Genomic DNA, 18,271 nt, shown 5'->3' with positions numbered 1-18,271 from the left:
AATACTCCTGACATGTACTGTCTACTCCACTCAAACCGCTAGAGTGGCTTGGCGCCCCTTTTCTATATTCTTTAGCATTCTGTAGTTAATTCAATTACAGAAATTCCGCCCTGGTTATAAAAAAATTTTACTGACTTACAGACCAAAGTAAGACAATATTAATCAGATTCAATGATCAACACCAGTGTTTTCTTATAATATCTCCATTCACAAGTTATTAATTTTGACTTAATCTTAAAATAGTTTGTTCAAGAAGTTTCATGAGTTCTACAATTTCTATGACACCATATATCCAAAAATATGTATCTGCAGGCTAAGATTTTCATGACAGCTTACTTAACAAGAGGACACTTTTTTTTTTAAACAAAGTAAAAACCATTCTATTCTACTATCTACTTGGAGCAAATAAGTCTCAATCCAGCTTGATTTTTTTCCCATTGACTTTTCTTCTATTTAACTGTAGGACTCTTTCTTTATCCTTGAAGTTCAGTTATGCAGCAGAAAAATGTATTATTCCTCTATTTTATTTTTCTCTTTTAGAAATATGAATTATGTGAATGTTTGATCTCTGTTGTCTGCTTTCCATAGTTAGCATTTTCACTACAACAGTTTTCTCTCTGACTCTTTACCTTCATTTTGTGTGATTTTTTTCATAAGTTGGGTCTCTGTATCACTAATTTTATGTTTAGCAGTTTTGATTCTTTAACTTGGTTTTTCTAAGATGCTCTTCACTTCTTTAATGGGTCTCCCCTCACTCTCTTTTCTTACCTCTGTCACCTCACTTTCCATCTAATCTCATAGTTACTTCATCTCTGTTCTATTTCTTTGGTACCCATAACTTCTTTAATTTCTTTTAAAATACAGAAAAGTTTTATCTGAAAAAGTCTCCCATTTCTTGGGGTAGCTCTTCCAAAGTATACCCTTTTGTGGCTTTTGCTTGTTAGTACACATCTACCTCTCCTGTCTGCTCCTGCTGCTTCCTTCCTATGCCCCACCATTCCACTCTTTTCATGATAGCCTCTGTACATAGGACCTATGCTCATTCCACTTGCTTTTTGTGAATTTCTCAACTTCGAATGTGAGTAGTCCTATCCATGTCTGATTTCCTAAGAAGGGAGGGCAAAAATTGACCTGCTAAAAAAATGGGTTTGATTATAAAAAATTACACAAGATCATTCCATAAAAGTCAAATGTTAGAAATCTTAGAAAAGTCTAACAGAGAAAATGTAAATCATCTATAATCTTATTATCCAGAAATAAGTTCTAGTTACATTTTGGGGTACTTATTACCAGTATTTTCCTATGCATGTATATTACCTCCATAATTAAGAAAGTTATAGGTATACTCTTACATCATATTTTTTTCACTCACATTATCTGTGAGCATTACTATATATTATCAAAAGCTTTTTGAAAATATCATTCCAAGTAAGTATTCTGTATCCCTTCATGTGACTGTACCATCATTTAAAGATTCCTCTAAACATGGGAAAGATGTTCCTATCACTGCTTTTTTTTTTTTTAAGATTTTATTTATTTATTCGACAGAGACAGAGACAGCCAGCAAGAGAGGGAACACAAGCAGGGGGAGTGGGAGAGGAAGCAGCAGGCTCATAGCAGAGGAGCCTGATGTGGGGCTCGATCCCATAACGCCGGGATCACGCCCTGAGCCGAAGGCAGACGCTTAACCGCTGTGCCACCCAGGCGACCCCCATCACTGCTTTTTTAAAATAGTTATCTTATTTATATTTTTAAAGTTTCTGTAAAAAAAAAAAATATGGCCCTGAGTTCCTAAATTACAAAATATCCTGTATTCTTCTTCTTTACAATTAAAAGCCAAGATAACAGAAACCATTAACAAAACGAAATGGCAACCTACTGAATGGGAGAAGACATTTGCAAATGATATATCCAATAAAGGGTTAATATCCAAAATACATAAAGAACTTACACAACTCTACACCAAAAAAAGTCCCAAGTAATCAGACTAAAAGATGGGGAGAGAACCTAAATAGACATTTTTCCAAAGAAGACAGCCAGACAGCCAAGAGACACATGAAAAGGTGCTCAACATCACTAATCATCAGAAAAATGTAAATCAAAACCACAATGAGATATTACCTTACATCTTATCAGAATGACTAGAATCAAAAAGACAAGAAATAACAAGTATTGGGGTGCCTGGCTGGTTCAGTTGGCAGAGCATGCGACTCTTAATCTCAGTGTTGTGAGTTCAAGTCTCAAGTGAGTTCAAGTATGGAGCCTATGAAAGGAAAGAGAGAAAGGGAGGGAGGGAGAGAGGAAAAGAGAGAGAGAAAGAAAGAAAGAGTGAATAAACAAACAGGTGTTAGCAAGGATGTAGAGGAGAAGGAATCCTGGTGCACTACTGTGGGAATGTGAATTGGCACAGCCACTGTGGAAAAGAGTATGGAGGTTCCTCAAAAATTTAAAACAGAAATAGCATATTCACTATTCAGTAATTACACTACTGGGTATTTACCCAAAGAGAACAAAAACACTCATTCAAAAAGATACAGGCAGTCCTGTATTCACTGCAGCATTATTTACACAGCAGCGAAGATAATAGAAACAACCCAAGTGTCCCTCAATACATGGATGGATAAAGAAGATGTGGTATATATACACAATGGAATATTATTCATCCATAAAAAAGAATGAGATCTTTCCATTTACAACAATATGGTTGGACTTCGAGGGTATTATCTAAGTGAAATAAGTCAGACAGAAAAAGACAAATACCATATGATTTTACTTATATGTGGAATCTAAAAAACAAATTAAAAAATGGGGAAAAAAACCGACTCTTAAATACAGAGAACAAACTGATGGTTGGTGGCAGGTGGGGGGATGGGTGAAATAGATAAAGAGGATTAAGAGGTACAAATTTCCAGTTATAAAATAAGTAAGTCATGAAGATGAGAAGTACAGCTTAGGGAACATAGTCAATAATACTGTAATAACACTATTTGGTTACAGATGGTGACTACGCTTATTGTAGTAATGTACAGAATTGTTGAATCAATATGTTGTACACCTGAGGCTAATATATATTAATTATACTTGAATTAAAAATGTATTTTAATTATACTTAAAAAAAAAGAAAGAGACTTATACTTTTAGGCAAGGCAGGGTATTTAAAACTCAATTTTACCTTCCCGCCATTACACACTAAAACCCTGGACAAAACATGTAAAACATCTGCTATCAGATGTCATACAATGGGTAGCAGAGGACAGCAATCCCTGAGATGTGGGAAATAAACCAGGCAAGCAAGCATTACATTTCCCATAGCTTTCTGTCAGAGGCAATTTCTAGACAGCAGCACCGCAGTCTAAATGAGTTGAAGAGACGGTGACCAGAGTTTAGGGAAACTGAAGCAGTTGGAATTTGCATGAAACAGTTCAGTAAAAAAGGAAGTATGCAGAGCAAGAGCTCTACAGAGCTGCATAGAGAATGTCTATAATCTTTGGCTGAACATTAAATTGCATGTGCATAAGGTGAAACTTCACAAGACTGGGGAAAGAACAATCCACACGAAGCTAGAAGATATGAGCATTCTCAACAGCCAGAGTAGAGAGACGTCAGTGACACTAAGGGGATTCAGTAGAGAGCCTAGAAAGGTCACATGTAAAAGAAAGGCTAATATAGTCTTAGGGTAAAGACTACTTGAGACACACTACTGAAGCTTAACAACAAGCCTCGAAAGGATAAAGCTGATCTGCAAGAAACTTAACCACTTGTCAAAATAAAATTCAACAGCCTTAAAGGAAGTAACACTCAGTATAATCACCACAATGCCCAGCATCCAATCACAATTATTAAACTTGCCAAGAAGGAAGTAACACTCAATATAATCATCACAATGTCCAGCATCCAATCACAAATTATTAAACTTGCCAAGAAGCAGGAAAGTAGGACTCAAAACCAGGGGGAAAAATCAGACCACAAAAACAAAACCAGAAATGATGGAATTAGCAGACAAGGACATTTGATAAATTGACTTCTACTTCTGGGAAGATGGAGTATATGTCCTTTCCCTATTCCTCCTGCTATGTACAATTGAAAATCCTGGAGATTATATATAAAATAAACATAAGAACATACTAAAAAGTGGAAAGAAGAAAGATCAGCTAGGGATCTCAAGACCCGAGAAACAAAAGAATGGTGAGTTCTCTGCTTTTCTTTTCAGTTCAAATTCTTCAGACTTGGAGCTGAAGAAGCCAGCATCTCAGAAATGCCAATGGACATAGACAAATGAGGACCCAACAAAACTCTGCTCTCTTTAGCCAAAGGACCAGGAAAATGGCAACATAACAAGAGACAACTTTTCAACAATAATTTTTACTGCAGCAAATACTGCAGGGAAAACAAACTGTGGTGCCACCTCCACCCATTCCAGTCAAGAGAGGAGTCTAGAAATATATTCTCACAAGGCTGTTAAGAGGCACTCTAACCCTCCTGCCAGTAATGTCAGAGAAGACCAAGTAGGGAACTGAAACTTTCATCCCCGCCAATCAAAAATGAGCACCCTTCCCTCCTCTGATGGCATCAATGGAACCTCTGCACCAGCAGAAACAAGGAACATCTGCTCAATAGATGCTGAATGAAGAACCTCGACTTCTACCTACATCTGGCAATAATGAGACAGTGCCCAAATTTCTGTCAGAAGTGTCCAAAAAAGCCATCTAAAACTAAAGTTTAAAGATGACAAACAGGGGTTCCTGGGTGGCACATTTAGCTGAGTGACGAACTCTGGGTTTTGGCTCGGATCATGATCTCAGGGTGGTGGGATCCAGCCATGCATTGGGCTCCACATTCAGCATGAAGTCTGCTTGAGATTCTCTCTCCCTCTCTCTTTGCCCCCCACTCATGCTCTCGTTCTCTAAAATAAATAAATAAATCTTTAAAAAAAGGTGAAATAAAGATGACAAACGAATGGCCAATAAGCACATGAAAAGATGCTATACATCACTAATCACTTGAGAAATATGAATCAAAACTACAATGAGCTACCACTTTGAATCAAAGAGAAATATGAATCAAAGCTACACCTGTTAGGGTGGCTCTTGTTCAAAATAATAATAATAAATAATAATAATAAAAATGATGAAGACAAGTGTTGGCAAGGATGTAAAGAAACTGAAAACCTTGTGTGTTGCTGGTGGGAATATAAAATGGTGCAGCTGCTAAGGAAAACAGTATAGCAGTTCCTCAAAAACTTCAATATATACATATGACCTAGAAATTCCACTCCTGTGTATATACACAGAAGAATTAAAAAGATTCAAACCAGTATTTGCACACAAGTGTTCAGAGCAGCATTACTCATAAGACCTAAAAGGTAGAATTAACCCAATGTCCATCAACAGATGAATGGATAAACGAATTGTGGTATATACATAAAATGGAAACTTATTTCTTAAAAAGGGATGGAAGTTGACACATGCTACAGCATGGATGAAACTTAAAGACATTATGCTAAGTGGAAAAAGCCAGAAACAAAAGGACAAATATTGTATAATTCCATTTATATAAGGTATCTAAAAATGGCAAATTCACAGAGATAGAAAGGAGAATGGTGACTACCAGGAGTTGGAAGTAGAGGAGAATAGGGAAATATTATTTAATGAGGACAGAATTTCAGTTTGGGAAGATGAAAAAGTTCTAGAGATGGATGGTGGTGATGGTTGCCCAACAATGTGAATGTACTTAATACCACTGAACTGTACACTTAAAAATGGTTAAAATGGTAAATTTTATGTTACATGTACTTTACCACAATAAAAAAATGATTAAAAAAATAAGATCCAAAGTCTCATGACAAATTATGAAAATGTCCAAGATTCCAATGAAATTCATTCATACCAAAAACCAGGAAGATCTCACACTGAATGTAAAAAGACAATCAACAGATGCTAACATCAAGATGACAGAGACGTTAAAATTATCCAATAAAATTACCCTACGCATGAGCAATTTAAAGCACACAAGACAAAAATGCTTTAATAGGCAATTATAACTACACTTGAAACAAAGGAGCTTATATTACTACCTAGTAAAAAATTTCATTAAGGAAGTTCTGTTCATAAGCAATATTTAATAATTTTAAATCTGCATGCAACTTATAACATAGCCTCTAAATATGTAAGGTCAACAGCAGAATTATCAGAGAGACAGACAAATTCACAATCATAGTGAGTGATGTTTTCCATGAACTTCATAATAGTTGATGGGAAAAAAAATAATAAAAATTGGAACAGCATAATTAAAAATTCTAATTTAATGAGTGTACTGTGTTATATACATTATCACAAACAACTGTGGTTGAATACTCATTATTTTTAAGAATACAGAGAATACATGGGTGCCTGGCTGGCTCAGTCGGAAGAGCACGTGCTCTTGACCTTGGGGTCATGAGTTGAAGCCCTATATGGGGTGTAAAAATTATTTAAATAAATAAAAAAAACTTTAAAAAATATTTTTAAAAAGAATACAGACAATATTTTTACAAAAATTGTCCACATATTAGGCCATAAAGCAAGTTTCAACAAATTTCAAAGGATTTAAATTGCACAGAGCATATACTCTAACCACAATGCAATGAAGCACTTGTTAAGAAAATAGTAACAGAAGTATAACTAGAGGGGCGCCTGGGTGGCACAGCAGTTAAGCGTCTGCCTTCGGCTCAGGGCGTGATCCCGGCGTTATGGGATCGAGCCCCACATCAGGCTCTTCCGCTATGAGCCTGCTTCTTCCTCTCCCACTCCCCCTGCTTGTGTTCCCTCTCTCACTGGCTGTCTAGATCTCTGTCGAATAAATCAATAAAATCTTTAAAAAAAAAAAAAAGAAGTATAACTAGAAAATTTCTTATGTTTGTTTGGAAATTAAGAAACATACTTCCAGGTGATTCACGGGTTAAAGAAGAAATCACAATAGAAATTAGAAAATACTTTGAACTTAACAGTGAAAATACTAAATGTAAAAACTTAACGAATGTAGCTATTTAAAGGAAAATAAATAGCCCTAAATGCATTTAGGAATGAAGGTTGAAATGAGATTTAAAAAAAATTAATCTCAGGAAATTAGAAAAAGAACAGCAAAATAAACTCAAAGAAAGCGCAAGTAACAGTGAAATAGGAGCCTCCCTACTTAAAAGGCAGTGGAAATTATTATGTAAGGGTTTGCTTTTTGTTTTGTTTTGTTTTGCCTTGCTTTGTCTGAAGGGGTTATTCTAGGAAGACTTCCTACAGGAAATGTACCTGAATATTTTATAAATCCTTTCCAGTACTATGACTTTTTTCTTTTTGTAATAAATTGTGGTAAAACATAAAATAAACACGCAACATAAAATTTATTATTTTAACCCTTTTAAGTGTGCAATTCAATGCCATTAAGTACATTGACAATGTTATGCAATCATTACCACTGTCTATTTCCAGAACTTTTTCATCATCCCAAAGAGAGACTCTACCCAATTTCAAACAATATCCACTCATTCCCCTCTCCTCTCAGCCCCTGGTAACCTCTATTTTACTTTCTGTTTCTCTGAATATGCCTTTTCCAGGTACCTCATATAAGTGGAATCATATAATTTGTGTCCTTTTGTTTCCGGCTTCTCTCAGTATGTTTTCAGGTTTTGTCCATAACGTAGCATATGTCAGAATTCCATTCCTTTTTTATGGTAGAACAATAATTCATTGTATAAATATACCACATTTTGTTTTTTAATAGCATATCAGTCCTCCTCATCATTTCTACTATTTTATAACAATATTATTGTTTACTAAGAGCTTCTATAAGCTCTTGGGGTTTTTTTGCAATAGTCCAAGCAATAAATCACAAGTTCTTGTAGTAAATTAGACTTGTTATCACTTGGTTTATAGAGGAGAACCTAAAGGAAAAAATGGATTTTACACTGTACTTTTTCCCCAAATAAATTTCTATCTGGTTTATAATCTCTCTCTCTCTTTTTTTTTAAAGATTTTACTTATTTGTCAGAGAGAGAGAGAGCACAAGCAAGGGGAGCGGCAGGGCAGAGGGAGAAGCAGGCTCCCTGCTCAGCAAGGAGCCCGATGCAGGGCTTGATCCCAGGACCCTGAGATCATGACCTGAAGTGAAGGCAGACGCTTAACCAACTGAGCCACCAGGCGTTCGTATGATCTCTTTTCATTAAACCAAGATTCTCTATTTGTTTTAAGATTGACTTCTGCTATGTTTCTCTCAGCTGGGCTAATATGCAAGAGTAATGCTAGCATATGTGAATAGGCAAAATATCATTTAAATAAATATGAAACCACCTGTCCTTACAAGGGAAACTTCATATGTCCACCAAAAAAGTTCCAGGGAAACCAGCCACAGCATATATATATCAGGCTGAAAGTCTGCTACATGTGAAAAGTCTTTTGAATAAATGAGACATTTTAAATATTTTCTCATCCAATCTGGTATTTATATGAATTTTAGTTTATGTTCAATTTCAAATTTATCTCAGTTCTTGTTCAATTTCAAATTTGGATTATTTATCTCTTTGGTGTTCCTTCCTCTCCAAAAAAAAAAAAAAAAAAAAAAATTAAGGGTAAGAAAGGGAAAAAAATTAAACCTGGCCAATTTAGTTGCTTATTAATAATGTTATTATATATTAAAATATGACAAATTACTGGCCAAAAACTAAGACTTGTGGTTAAAAAAAAAAGTACCTACAAAGTTCCCTGAGCGCCTTTAACTTGTTTCATTACGTGAGCCTTCACTCTTTATAATTTGTATATTTTCTGCTACATGAAGATACTATTTTTAGCACCCATTTTTCTCAGCTTCCCTGTTTATATTTTGCTATCTACATATATCAAATCACTTTGGATACCCAGCATGGAGAAAACACTGCAGATTTACCTTCTCCCCAAATGTAAAACATGAATATAAAGGGGAAAAATACTAACAGCATAAATCTTCAAAGAGTACTTTTTCTTACATCTATAAATATCTCACAAAAAATAAAAACCTCTGGGAACTTAAAATTGGTCAAGGAAATAGATGTTTTAATTCTCCTAAGTATAGCACAGGGAATAAAGTTTGGTACCAACAACAACTTCAAAAAGATTCTCTGACTATATCTTTAGAATATTTGAAGAAAAAAACATTCTCCTCCTTTTCCTAAAGATGTATTTACTTATTTTAGAGAAAGAGAGAGAGAACGTGCACATGTGAGCTGGGGGGAGGGGTGGAGGGAGAGGGAGAGAATCTCCAGCGACTTCCCACTAAGCACAGAGCTGGGGGGGGGGGGGGCTCAATCCTAGGACCCTGAGATCATGACCTGAGCTGAAATCAAGAGTCCACGCTGAACAGACTAGGCCACCCAGGCACCCCATTACTTCTCCTTCCTCGTAAGAATTTTTGAGGTTTTTAGGTTTTATTTTATTTTAAAAGCTTTTATTTATTTATCTGACAGAGAGAGAGACAGCCAGAGAGAGAGGGAACACAAGCAGGGGGAGTGGGAGAGGAAGAAGCAGGCTCACAGTGGAGGAGCCTGATGCGGGGCTCGATCCCATAACGCTGGATCACGCCCTGAGCCGAAGGCAGACGCTTAACGACTGAGCCACCCAGGCGCCCCATTGAGGTTTTTAGGTTTTAAAAAATAATACAACTTTATCCCTTCTTCAGTTATATTGCTATAGACTGGGAAAAATTATGCAACTAAGAATTATGGGAATTATATTTTGGCACATATGCTTCTTTTTGGTACTTTTTTGGTACTTCATTTTGCTTTGTGTTATAGATATTTGTGTATGTACTATATGCCCAACTAAATTATAAATGACTTATAAGCAAGAAACATAGAGTATTTCATGACTGCATTACCCATCACAGCTAACGCAGCACTTCGTACATAGTAGGTTCTCAATAAATATTGGTAGAATATAGAATTATTGCATAATTGTGTAAAAAATTATTTAAATTAACAGTGAAAAAGGAGGTTTTCTTTATTCTTAATCAGATTGTAATGAAGACTATTTCAAACTCTATGCAGTGATGATACACACAAATATTTAAACTATTTATGTGCCTCAACTTGACATAATTTCATGATAACTTGATGGCAATCACATTTAAATATATTAGAATATTTTTGTAATAATGCTACTCTAGAATAGCAACTTTAATAGCTGAGAAAACATGTTAAAGACCATTAACCTGAAAGAAACAGAGAACATTAAACATTTTTTTCAGAAATCAATGTATAAGGTTAAACATTCCACTATAATATTTATGAGCAAACCTCAAATTAAAATTTATAAATGCAAACTATCAAATGTTTCAGTTAGACAATAATTTAGACTATATTTTATAATTTCTCCTGTGTACACATTGATGAATACTATATAAAAAACATTCTTTTCTTCTTTAGTGTCTTTGACTGTAACTATCTAATATCAAAATGAATTTTACTTGAATGCAAGACCATGGCAATGCTATAAAAGCCCTTCATTATCAATCAATACAATATTAATCAGTGAACACAAGTAAGTGATTTCCCTTACCTTTAGGACAGCAATGAATGGTATGAAGTTAGCTCTTTGGAGTCCATTTTTATAGAGATCTGAAAGAAAAAATTGCTATTAGCTTTTTATTTAGCCTAAATCTAATGTTAGCTCATATCTCAGTCTGGAAAATAAAGCCTTCTATTTATAAAAATGATAAACATGCAAAAGAAAAATAACCAAAATTGATTTCTATTCTGGTACTACACAAAATTCATTATATTCTTAATAAGAGGAAGAATTAACAAAATTATGAAAGAAAATCAAAAGACATTCAATCAAATTGGCTTTAAACTATAGTTTAAAGCAATAAAAGAATTTGGAAGATATCACAAATAATCCTAAATCAATAACTCAACATAAGATATTTTTTTAAACAGTGTGGAGGTCCCTTAAAAAGTTAAAAATAGAGCTACCCTATGATCCAGCAATTGCACTACTGGGTATTTACCCCAAAGATACAGACGTAGTAAAGAGAAGGGCCATATGCACCACAATGTTCATAGCAGCATTGTCCACAATAGCTAAATTGTGGAAGGAGCCGAGATGCCCTTCAACAGATGACTGGATTAAGAAGATGTGGTCCACATATACAATGGAATATTACTCAGCCAACAGAAAGAACGATTACCCAACATTTGCAGCAACATGGACGGGACTGGAGGAGATTATGCTAAGTGAAATAAGTCAAGCAGAGAAAGACAATTATCATATGGTTTCACTCATTTATGGAACATAAGAAATAGCAGGAAGATCGGTAGGAGAAGGAAGGGAAGAATGAAGGGGGGGGTAAACAGAAGGGGGGAATGAACCACGAGAGACTATGGACTCTGGGAAACAAATTGAGAGCTTCAGAGGGTAGGGTGGTGGGGGACTGGGATAGGCCAGTGATGGGTATTAAGGAGGGCACATATTACATGGTGCACTGGGTGTTATACACAAATAATGAATCATGGAACATTGCATCAAAAACTGGGGATGTACTGTATGGTGACTAACATAATAAAAAATTACTATAGAAAAAGATATTTTCTTAAGTATTTAATATTTCAACATATAGAATTTTACTGGGAAAGGAATTATATTGCCCTTTATCTCAATCTATAGTAAAAATTCTCAGTACAGAATTAAAAGTGTGTAACAAGATTAGCCTTTTAAGAAAACACATCAATAGACAGAACTGTGCAAGTATTTGTATCAAGACCACATACTTAACATTGAGGTAAATGATACTAAGGCCACTTTACTTTAAAAGAAATTACCTAAAAATAAAAATTTCATTCTCAAAAGACTATAAATTCAATGCAGTTATAAAATAATAAACAGCTAGTATTTTTTGCCTTAGAATGGTGGTTTTTATATATGCATTTGTCACAGTGCATGTATGTTCAGACTTATCCACACACATGAATAGACACTGTCAAGAGCAAATAAGCGGAAAGGGGTGATAAATTTTAAGCTTTACATATTTTTCTTTATTCTTCCTTTTTTCTTTCTTTCTAAAAAAAGAAGACTTGGAATTTTATTCAAGAGATTGAAATGTTATTGCATATAAATATAGCACTCCTTTTAAAAGTAAAATCTAGAGTAATGAGATTTTTTTTTTTTAAGTATAAAACTGGGAGCAGTAAAAAGTGTTCTCAATAATAAAACCCATGATTTAGGTTATATGTCTCAATTTTCTTTCAAATATGCTTTATAGTGTCCTTTCTATATTTCCCTCTTTAGAGAAAATTTGATAACTGAGATAGACTTCAACTGCCACATTTACTTATGGAAATAAAAGATGGTCATTAGGAAACATTTATTCTCTTTTCATCATAACATCATTACAGTGTAGAAACGTATTTGCAAAGCTCTGGTTAATTAAGGACAAGAGGCTTTAATTCCATTACATTTAATATATTTATTTAGGGATATTATAAAAGGTAAGATAATGCTGGCCAGGTTGTTGGAATTTTCAAATTCAAAATAAGATCTTTCCTTTCCTATAATCAATACCTCAAATGAGTAAAATAGGTAAAATACAGGAAATGGGTTATTAAGTTAGGTATTTTCAAAATCTTCTCTAATTATTAAGTTGTTGGGGAAGGTGCATAAAAACACTGCTGTATGACAAGAGTTGACAGCCATGATTGCCAATAAGTGGTAAAATTCGAAGATAAAATAGCCTTATTTTATTTATTTATTTTTTATGTAGCCTCCACACCCAACGTGGAGCTTGAACTCACGACCCCAAGATCAACAGTCACATGATCCACTGACTGAGCCAGCCAGATGTCCCAAAAAATAAGATAATTTAAATACACTCAATGTTTATAGCAGCTTTATTTTTAATAGCTCCAAACAGGAAGCAATCCAAATGTCCATCATTAGGTGAGTGGATAAGCAAACTGTGGCATTTCTGTGAAATGAAATACTACTTAGCAATAAAAAGTAGAAACCATACACACAACAAAACAGATGAAATTCAAAATAATTTTGCAGAGTAAGAGGTCAGACCAAAAAAAAGGGGGGGTACATACTGTGTGATTCCATTTATATAAAACTCTAAAAAAAGCAAACTAAAGCTACAGTAACAGAAAGCAAATTAGTGGTTGCCTAGAGAAGGGGCCAGCAGGACAACAATGACCAGGAGAGACGAAAACAGGGGAAGAGGAAAGTTTTGAGTGCGATGGAAATATTCATTATATTGATTGTGGTGGTATTTTCACAGAGTATACACATGCCAATATTCTGTAAATTGTACCCTTTCGATATGTGCCATTTATTGTATATCAATTATACCTTAATAAGTTCTTTCAAAATTTATTGGGAAAAATACCAAAATGAATATTGAAGAACACAATGTTATAGAATTAATGCTGAGATATTACACAAATGAAAAGTTTACCTATGTTAAGGTAACCTTTTGGTCTCACTTACAGAATATCTTTGCTATGAACATATAAGGCTCTGAGACGTAACTTAACAAGTGTGTACCTTTCAGTAGGCTCATGACAATGAAAAATGTAGAAAGGACTACTTGTAATATTCTTGATTGAAAGTTTCCACTTGTCAGCAAAGTTAAAATCAAATAATAATACCTTTCGGTCTTCAAGAGTTAATTTTTTAAAGGGTTAACTTTAAAAACACTCTCCCTTTATAAGGATATATAATCCAAACTTTGTGCTCTGAGAAGTATTTTCTAAACAGAATTCTAAACAAAATTCATTTGGCTTGAAAACCTTTAGGTTTTTATAGGACACTTAAGTGAAAAAGAACTGTACTCATTAAATTGAAGAGTTTTTTGCAATTCAAATATTATGCTAATTATCAATGCAATAGATCCATCTCCTGAAATGTTACTTAGCTACCGTTTTTTTCATACTAGTTGTTTAATATTATTTTTCTCAGGCATAAAGATTTTATAACACATTTATATCAACATTTGTCATTGTTTACTAAATACTATTTAAAAATTCAGAAGTTCTTGCCTACAATTTTTTAATGATCTCTAAACAGAGTTAAATGAGCACTTGGTCATATAAGAGAGAGTACTGAAATTATGGCACATTCATTTTTCAAGACTGGTAATAAGGACCTCTACATTCTCCACAGTGAATAACTATAATAATACTTACAGACGAAATACATGCAAAGAGGATTTTTAAAGTAATTACAAGGATCTAAATACTTTGGAGATGTACATGGATATACAGATTTTTCCTTAAAAATCCAAACATCACAGAAGAGGTTATATACAAACCTAATGGTAACCATATATCAAAAACCACTAATAAATATGCAAAGAATAAAGAGAAAGAAATCCAAACATACCACTAAACAATTCAGCAAAACATGAAAGAAAGACAAGTAGGGATCAGAGAACATCTTTACAAACAATCACAAAACAAATAATAAATACATATCCATCAATAATTACTTTGGATGTAAATGGACTAAATGTTCCAATCAAAAGACACAGGGTGACAGAATGGATAAAAAAACAAGACCCATCTATACGCTGCCTTCAAGAGACTCATTTCAGACCAAAAGACACTTGCAGATTGAAAGTGAGGAGATGGAGAAACATCTATCATGCAAATGGATGGCAAAAGAAGGCCAGAGTAAAAATATTCATATCGCACAAAATAGACTTTAAAACAAAGGCTGTAACAAGACACAAAGAAAGACACTATATATTAATAAAGGGGACAATCCAACAAGAAGATATAACAATTGTAAATATTTATGCACCCAACATAGGAGCACCCAAATACATACAGTTAATAATAAACGTAATAACAATAACAAAAATAAAGGAATTAACTGATAACAATACAATAACAGTAGGGACCTAAACACCCCACTTACATCAATGGACAGATCTTCTAAACAAAAAATCAACAAGGAAACAACGGCTTTGAATGACACACTGGACCAGATAGATTTAACAGATATATTCCAGAGATTCCATTCTAAAACAGAATATACATTCTTTTCAAGTGCACACGGAACATTCTCCAAAATAGATCACATTTTAGCCCACAAAACAAGACTCAACAAATTCAAGAAGACTGAAGTCATACCATGAATCTTTTCAGACCACAAGGCTATAAAACTAGAAGTCAACAACAAGAAAAAATCTGGAAAGACCACAAATACATGGAGGTTAAATAATCTGCTACTAAACAATGAATGGGTAAACCAGGAAATAAAAGAAGAAATAAAAAGTACATGAAGCAAATGAAAATGAAAACATAATGGTCCAAAACCTTTAGGATGCAGCAAAAGTAAGAAGAAGAAAAGTAATTTTCCATTAAGAGGAAAATTTATAGCAACACAGGCCTACCTCAAGAAGAAAAATCTCAAATAAACAACCTAAACTTACATCCAAAGGAGCTATAAAAAGAACAAACAAAACCTAAAACCAGCAGAAGGAAGGAAATAATAAAGATTAATGCAGAAATAAATGATATAGAAACTAAAAAACAAACAAAAAAAAAAACAATAGATCAGTGAAACCAGAAGGTGGTTCTTTGTAAAAAAAAAAAAAAAAAATCAGTAAAATTGAAAAACCTCTAGCCAGACCTATCAAGAAAAAAAGAGAAAGAACTCAAAATCACAAATGACAAAGGAAAAATAACAACCAATGCCACAGAAACACAAACAATTATAAAAGAATATTATGAAAACCTAAATGCCAACTAATTGGTCACCCTAGAAGAAATGGATAAATTCCTAGGAACAGATAAACTACCAAAACTGAAACAGGAAGAAAAAGAAAATTTGAATAGACTGACAACCAGCAAAAAAAAAAAAAAAAAAATGGAACCAGTAATCAAAAAACTCCCAACAAACAAAAGTCCAGGACCAGACGCCTTCACAGGCAAATTCTACCAAATATGTAAAGATGAGTTAATACCTATAATTCTCAAACTATTTCAAAAAATATAAAAGGAAGGAAAACTTCCAAATTCATTCTATGAGACCAGCATTACCCTGATATCAAAACCGAATAAAAACATCACAAAAAAGAGAACTACAAGCCACTATATCTGATGAACATAGATGCAAAAATCCTCAATAAAATACTAGCAAACAGAATCCAACAACACATTAAAAAAATCATTCACAATGATCAAGTGGGACTTATTCCGAGGTTGTAAGGGTGGTTCAATATTCACAAATCAATCAATGTGATACATCGTATCAGTAAGAGAAAGGATAAGAACTACATGATCATTTCAAAAGATGTAGAAAAAGCATTTGACAAAGTATAACATCCATTCATGATAAAAACTCTCAACAAAATAGGTTTAGAGGGAACATTCCTCAACATAATAAAGGCCATATATGAAAAACCTCACAGCAAACATCATCCTCAATCAGGAAAAACTGAGAGCTGTTTCCCTAAGGTCAAGAACAAGACAAGGATGTTCACTCTTACCACTTTTATTCAACAGAGTACTGGAAGTCCAAGCAATAATATAACAAAAAGAAATAAAAGGCATCCAAATTGGTAAGGAAGAAGTAAAACATTCATTATTTGCAGATGACATGATAGTATATATAGAAACCCCAAAAGACTCCACCAAAAACCTGATAAAACTGATAAATAAATTCTGCAAGGTTGCAGGATCTACAGAAATCTGCTGCATTTCCATACACCGATAATGAAGCAGCAGAAAGAGAAATTAAGAAAACAATCCCATTTACAATTGCATCAAAAATAATAAGATACCTAGGAATAAACCGAACCAAAGAGGTAAAAGACCTGTTGAAATAAATTGAAGATGACACAAAGAAATGAAAAGACATTCCATGCTCATGGATTGGAAGAATAAATATTGTTAAAAATGTCTATACTACCCAAAGCAATCTACATATTTAATGCAATCCCTATCAAAATACCAACAGCATTATTCAGAGAACTAGAAAAAACAATTCTAAAATTTGTATGGAACCACAAAAGACCCCCAAATAGTCAAAGCAATCTTGAAAAAGCAAAGCAAAGCTAGAGGCATCACAATTCTACACTTCAAGTTATATTACAAAGCCATAGTAATCAAAACAGTATGGTACTGGCACAAAAGTAGACTTATAGATCAATAGAAAAGAACAGAAAATCCAGAAGGGAACCCACAACTATATGGTCAAATAATCTTTGACAAAGGAGGAAAGAATACTCAGTGGGAAAAAGACAGTCTCTTCAACAAACGGTGTTGGGAAAACTGGACAGCAACATGCAAAAGAATGAAACTGAACCATTTTCTTATACTATTCACAAAAATAATTTCAAAATGGATTAAAGCCCTAAATGTGAGATCTGAAACCATAAAAATGCTAGCAAAGAACAAAGGCAGTTACTTCTTTGACACTGGCCTTAGCAACTTTTTTCTACATATGTCTCCTGAGGCCAGGGAAACAAAAACAAAAACAAACTATTGGGACTATATCAAAATAAAAAGCTTCTGCACAGCAAAGGAAACAACCAATAAAACTAAAAGACAACCTATGGAATGGGAGAAGATATTTGCAAATGACACATCTGATAAAGAGTTAATATCCAAAATACATAAAGAACTGACACAACTCAACACCCCCAAAATAAATAATCCAATTTAAAAATGGGCAGAAGACATGCACATTTTTTCAAAAAGATATCAGATGGCCAACACGCACCTGAAAAGATGTTCAACATCACCCATCATCAGGGATGTACAAATCAAAACTACATTGAGATATCACCTCACACCTGTCAGAATGGCTAAAATCAACAACACAAGAAAAAACAGGTGTTGGTGAGAATGTGGAGAAGAAGGAACCCTTGTGCACTGTTGGTGGGAATGCAAACTGATACAACTGCTGTGGCAAACAGTATGGAGGTTTTTCAAAAAATTATAAACAGAACTACCCTACCCTAATCCAGCAATCACACTACTGAGTATTCACCCAAGGAATATGAAAACGCTAATTCAAAGGGATACATGCACCCCTATGTTTAGAGCAGCATTATTTACAATAGCCAAGATATGGAAGCAGCCCAAGTGTCCATCGATTGATGAATGGATAAAGAAGATGTGGCATATATACACAATGGAATATTATTCACCCATAAAAAATAATGAAATCTTGCCATTTGCAAGAACATGAATGGAGCCAGTGAGTATAATGCTAAATGAAATAAGTCAGAGAAAGACAAATACCCTGTGATTTCATACATATATATA

The 18,271-nt window shown here is 34.0% G+C and overlaps 1 protein-coding gene across 4 annotated transcripts in view; it reads right to left on the bottom strand.

Moving 5' to 3' along the window:
* The window catches only part of AFG1L (AFG1 like ATPase), a 214,795-nt gene that overhangs the window by 89,499 nt on the left and 107,025 nt on the right, over positions 1-18,271 (bottom strand). For all 4 annotated transcript variants that reach the window (XM_040627601.1, XM_008704964.2, XM_040627600.1 and 1 more), the window contains one exon: positions 10,557-10,615. In XM_040627601.1, the coding sequence (XP_040483535.1) occupies positions 10,557-10,615 (59 nt within the window). The remainder of the gene's footprint in view (positions 1-10,556; positions 10,616-18,271) is intronic.

This window comes from Ursus maritimus, unplaced genomic scaffold, assembly GCF_017311325.1.
Source record: "Ursus maritimus isolate PB19 unplaced genomic scaffold, ASM1731132v1 scaffold_13, whole genome shotgun sequence".
Classification (NCBI taxonomy): Eukaryota; Metazoa; Chordata; class Mammalia; order Carnivora; family Ursidae; genus Ursus; species Ursus maritimus.
This window is presented reverse-complemented; position numbering and strand designations above follow the sequence as displayed.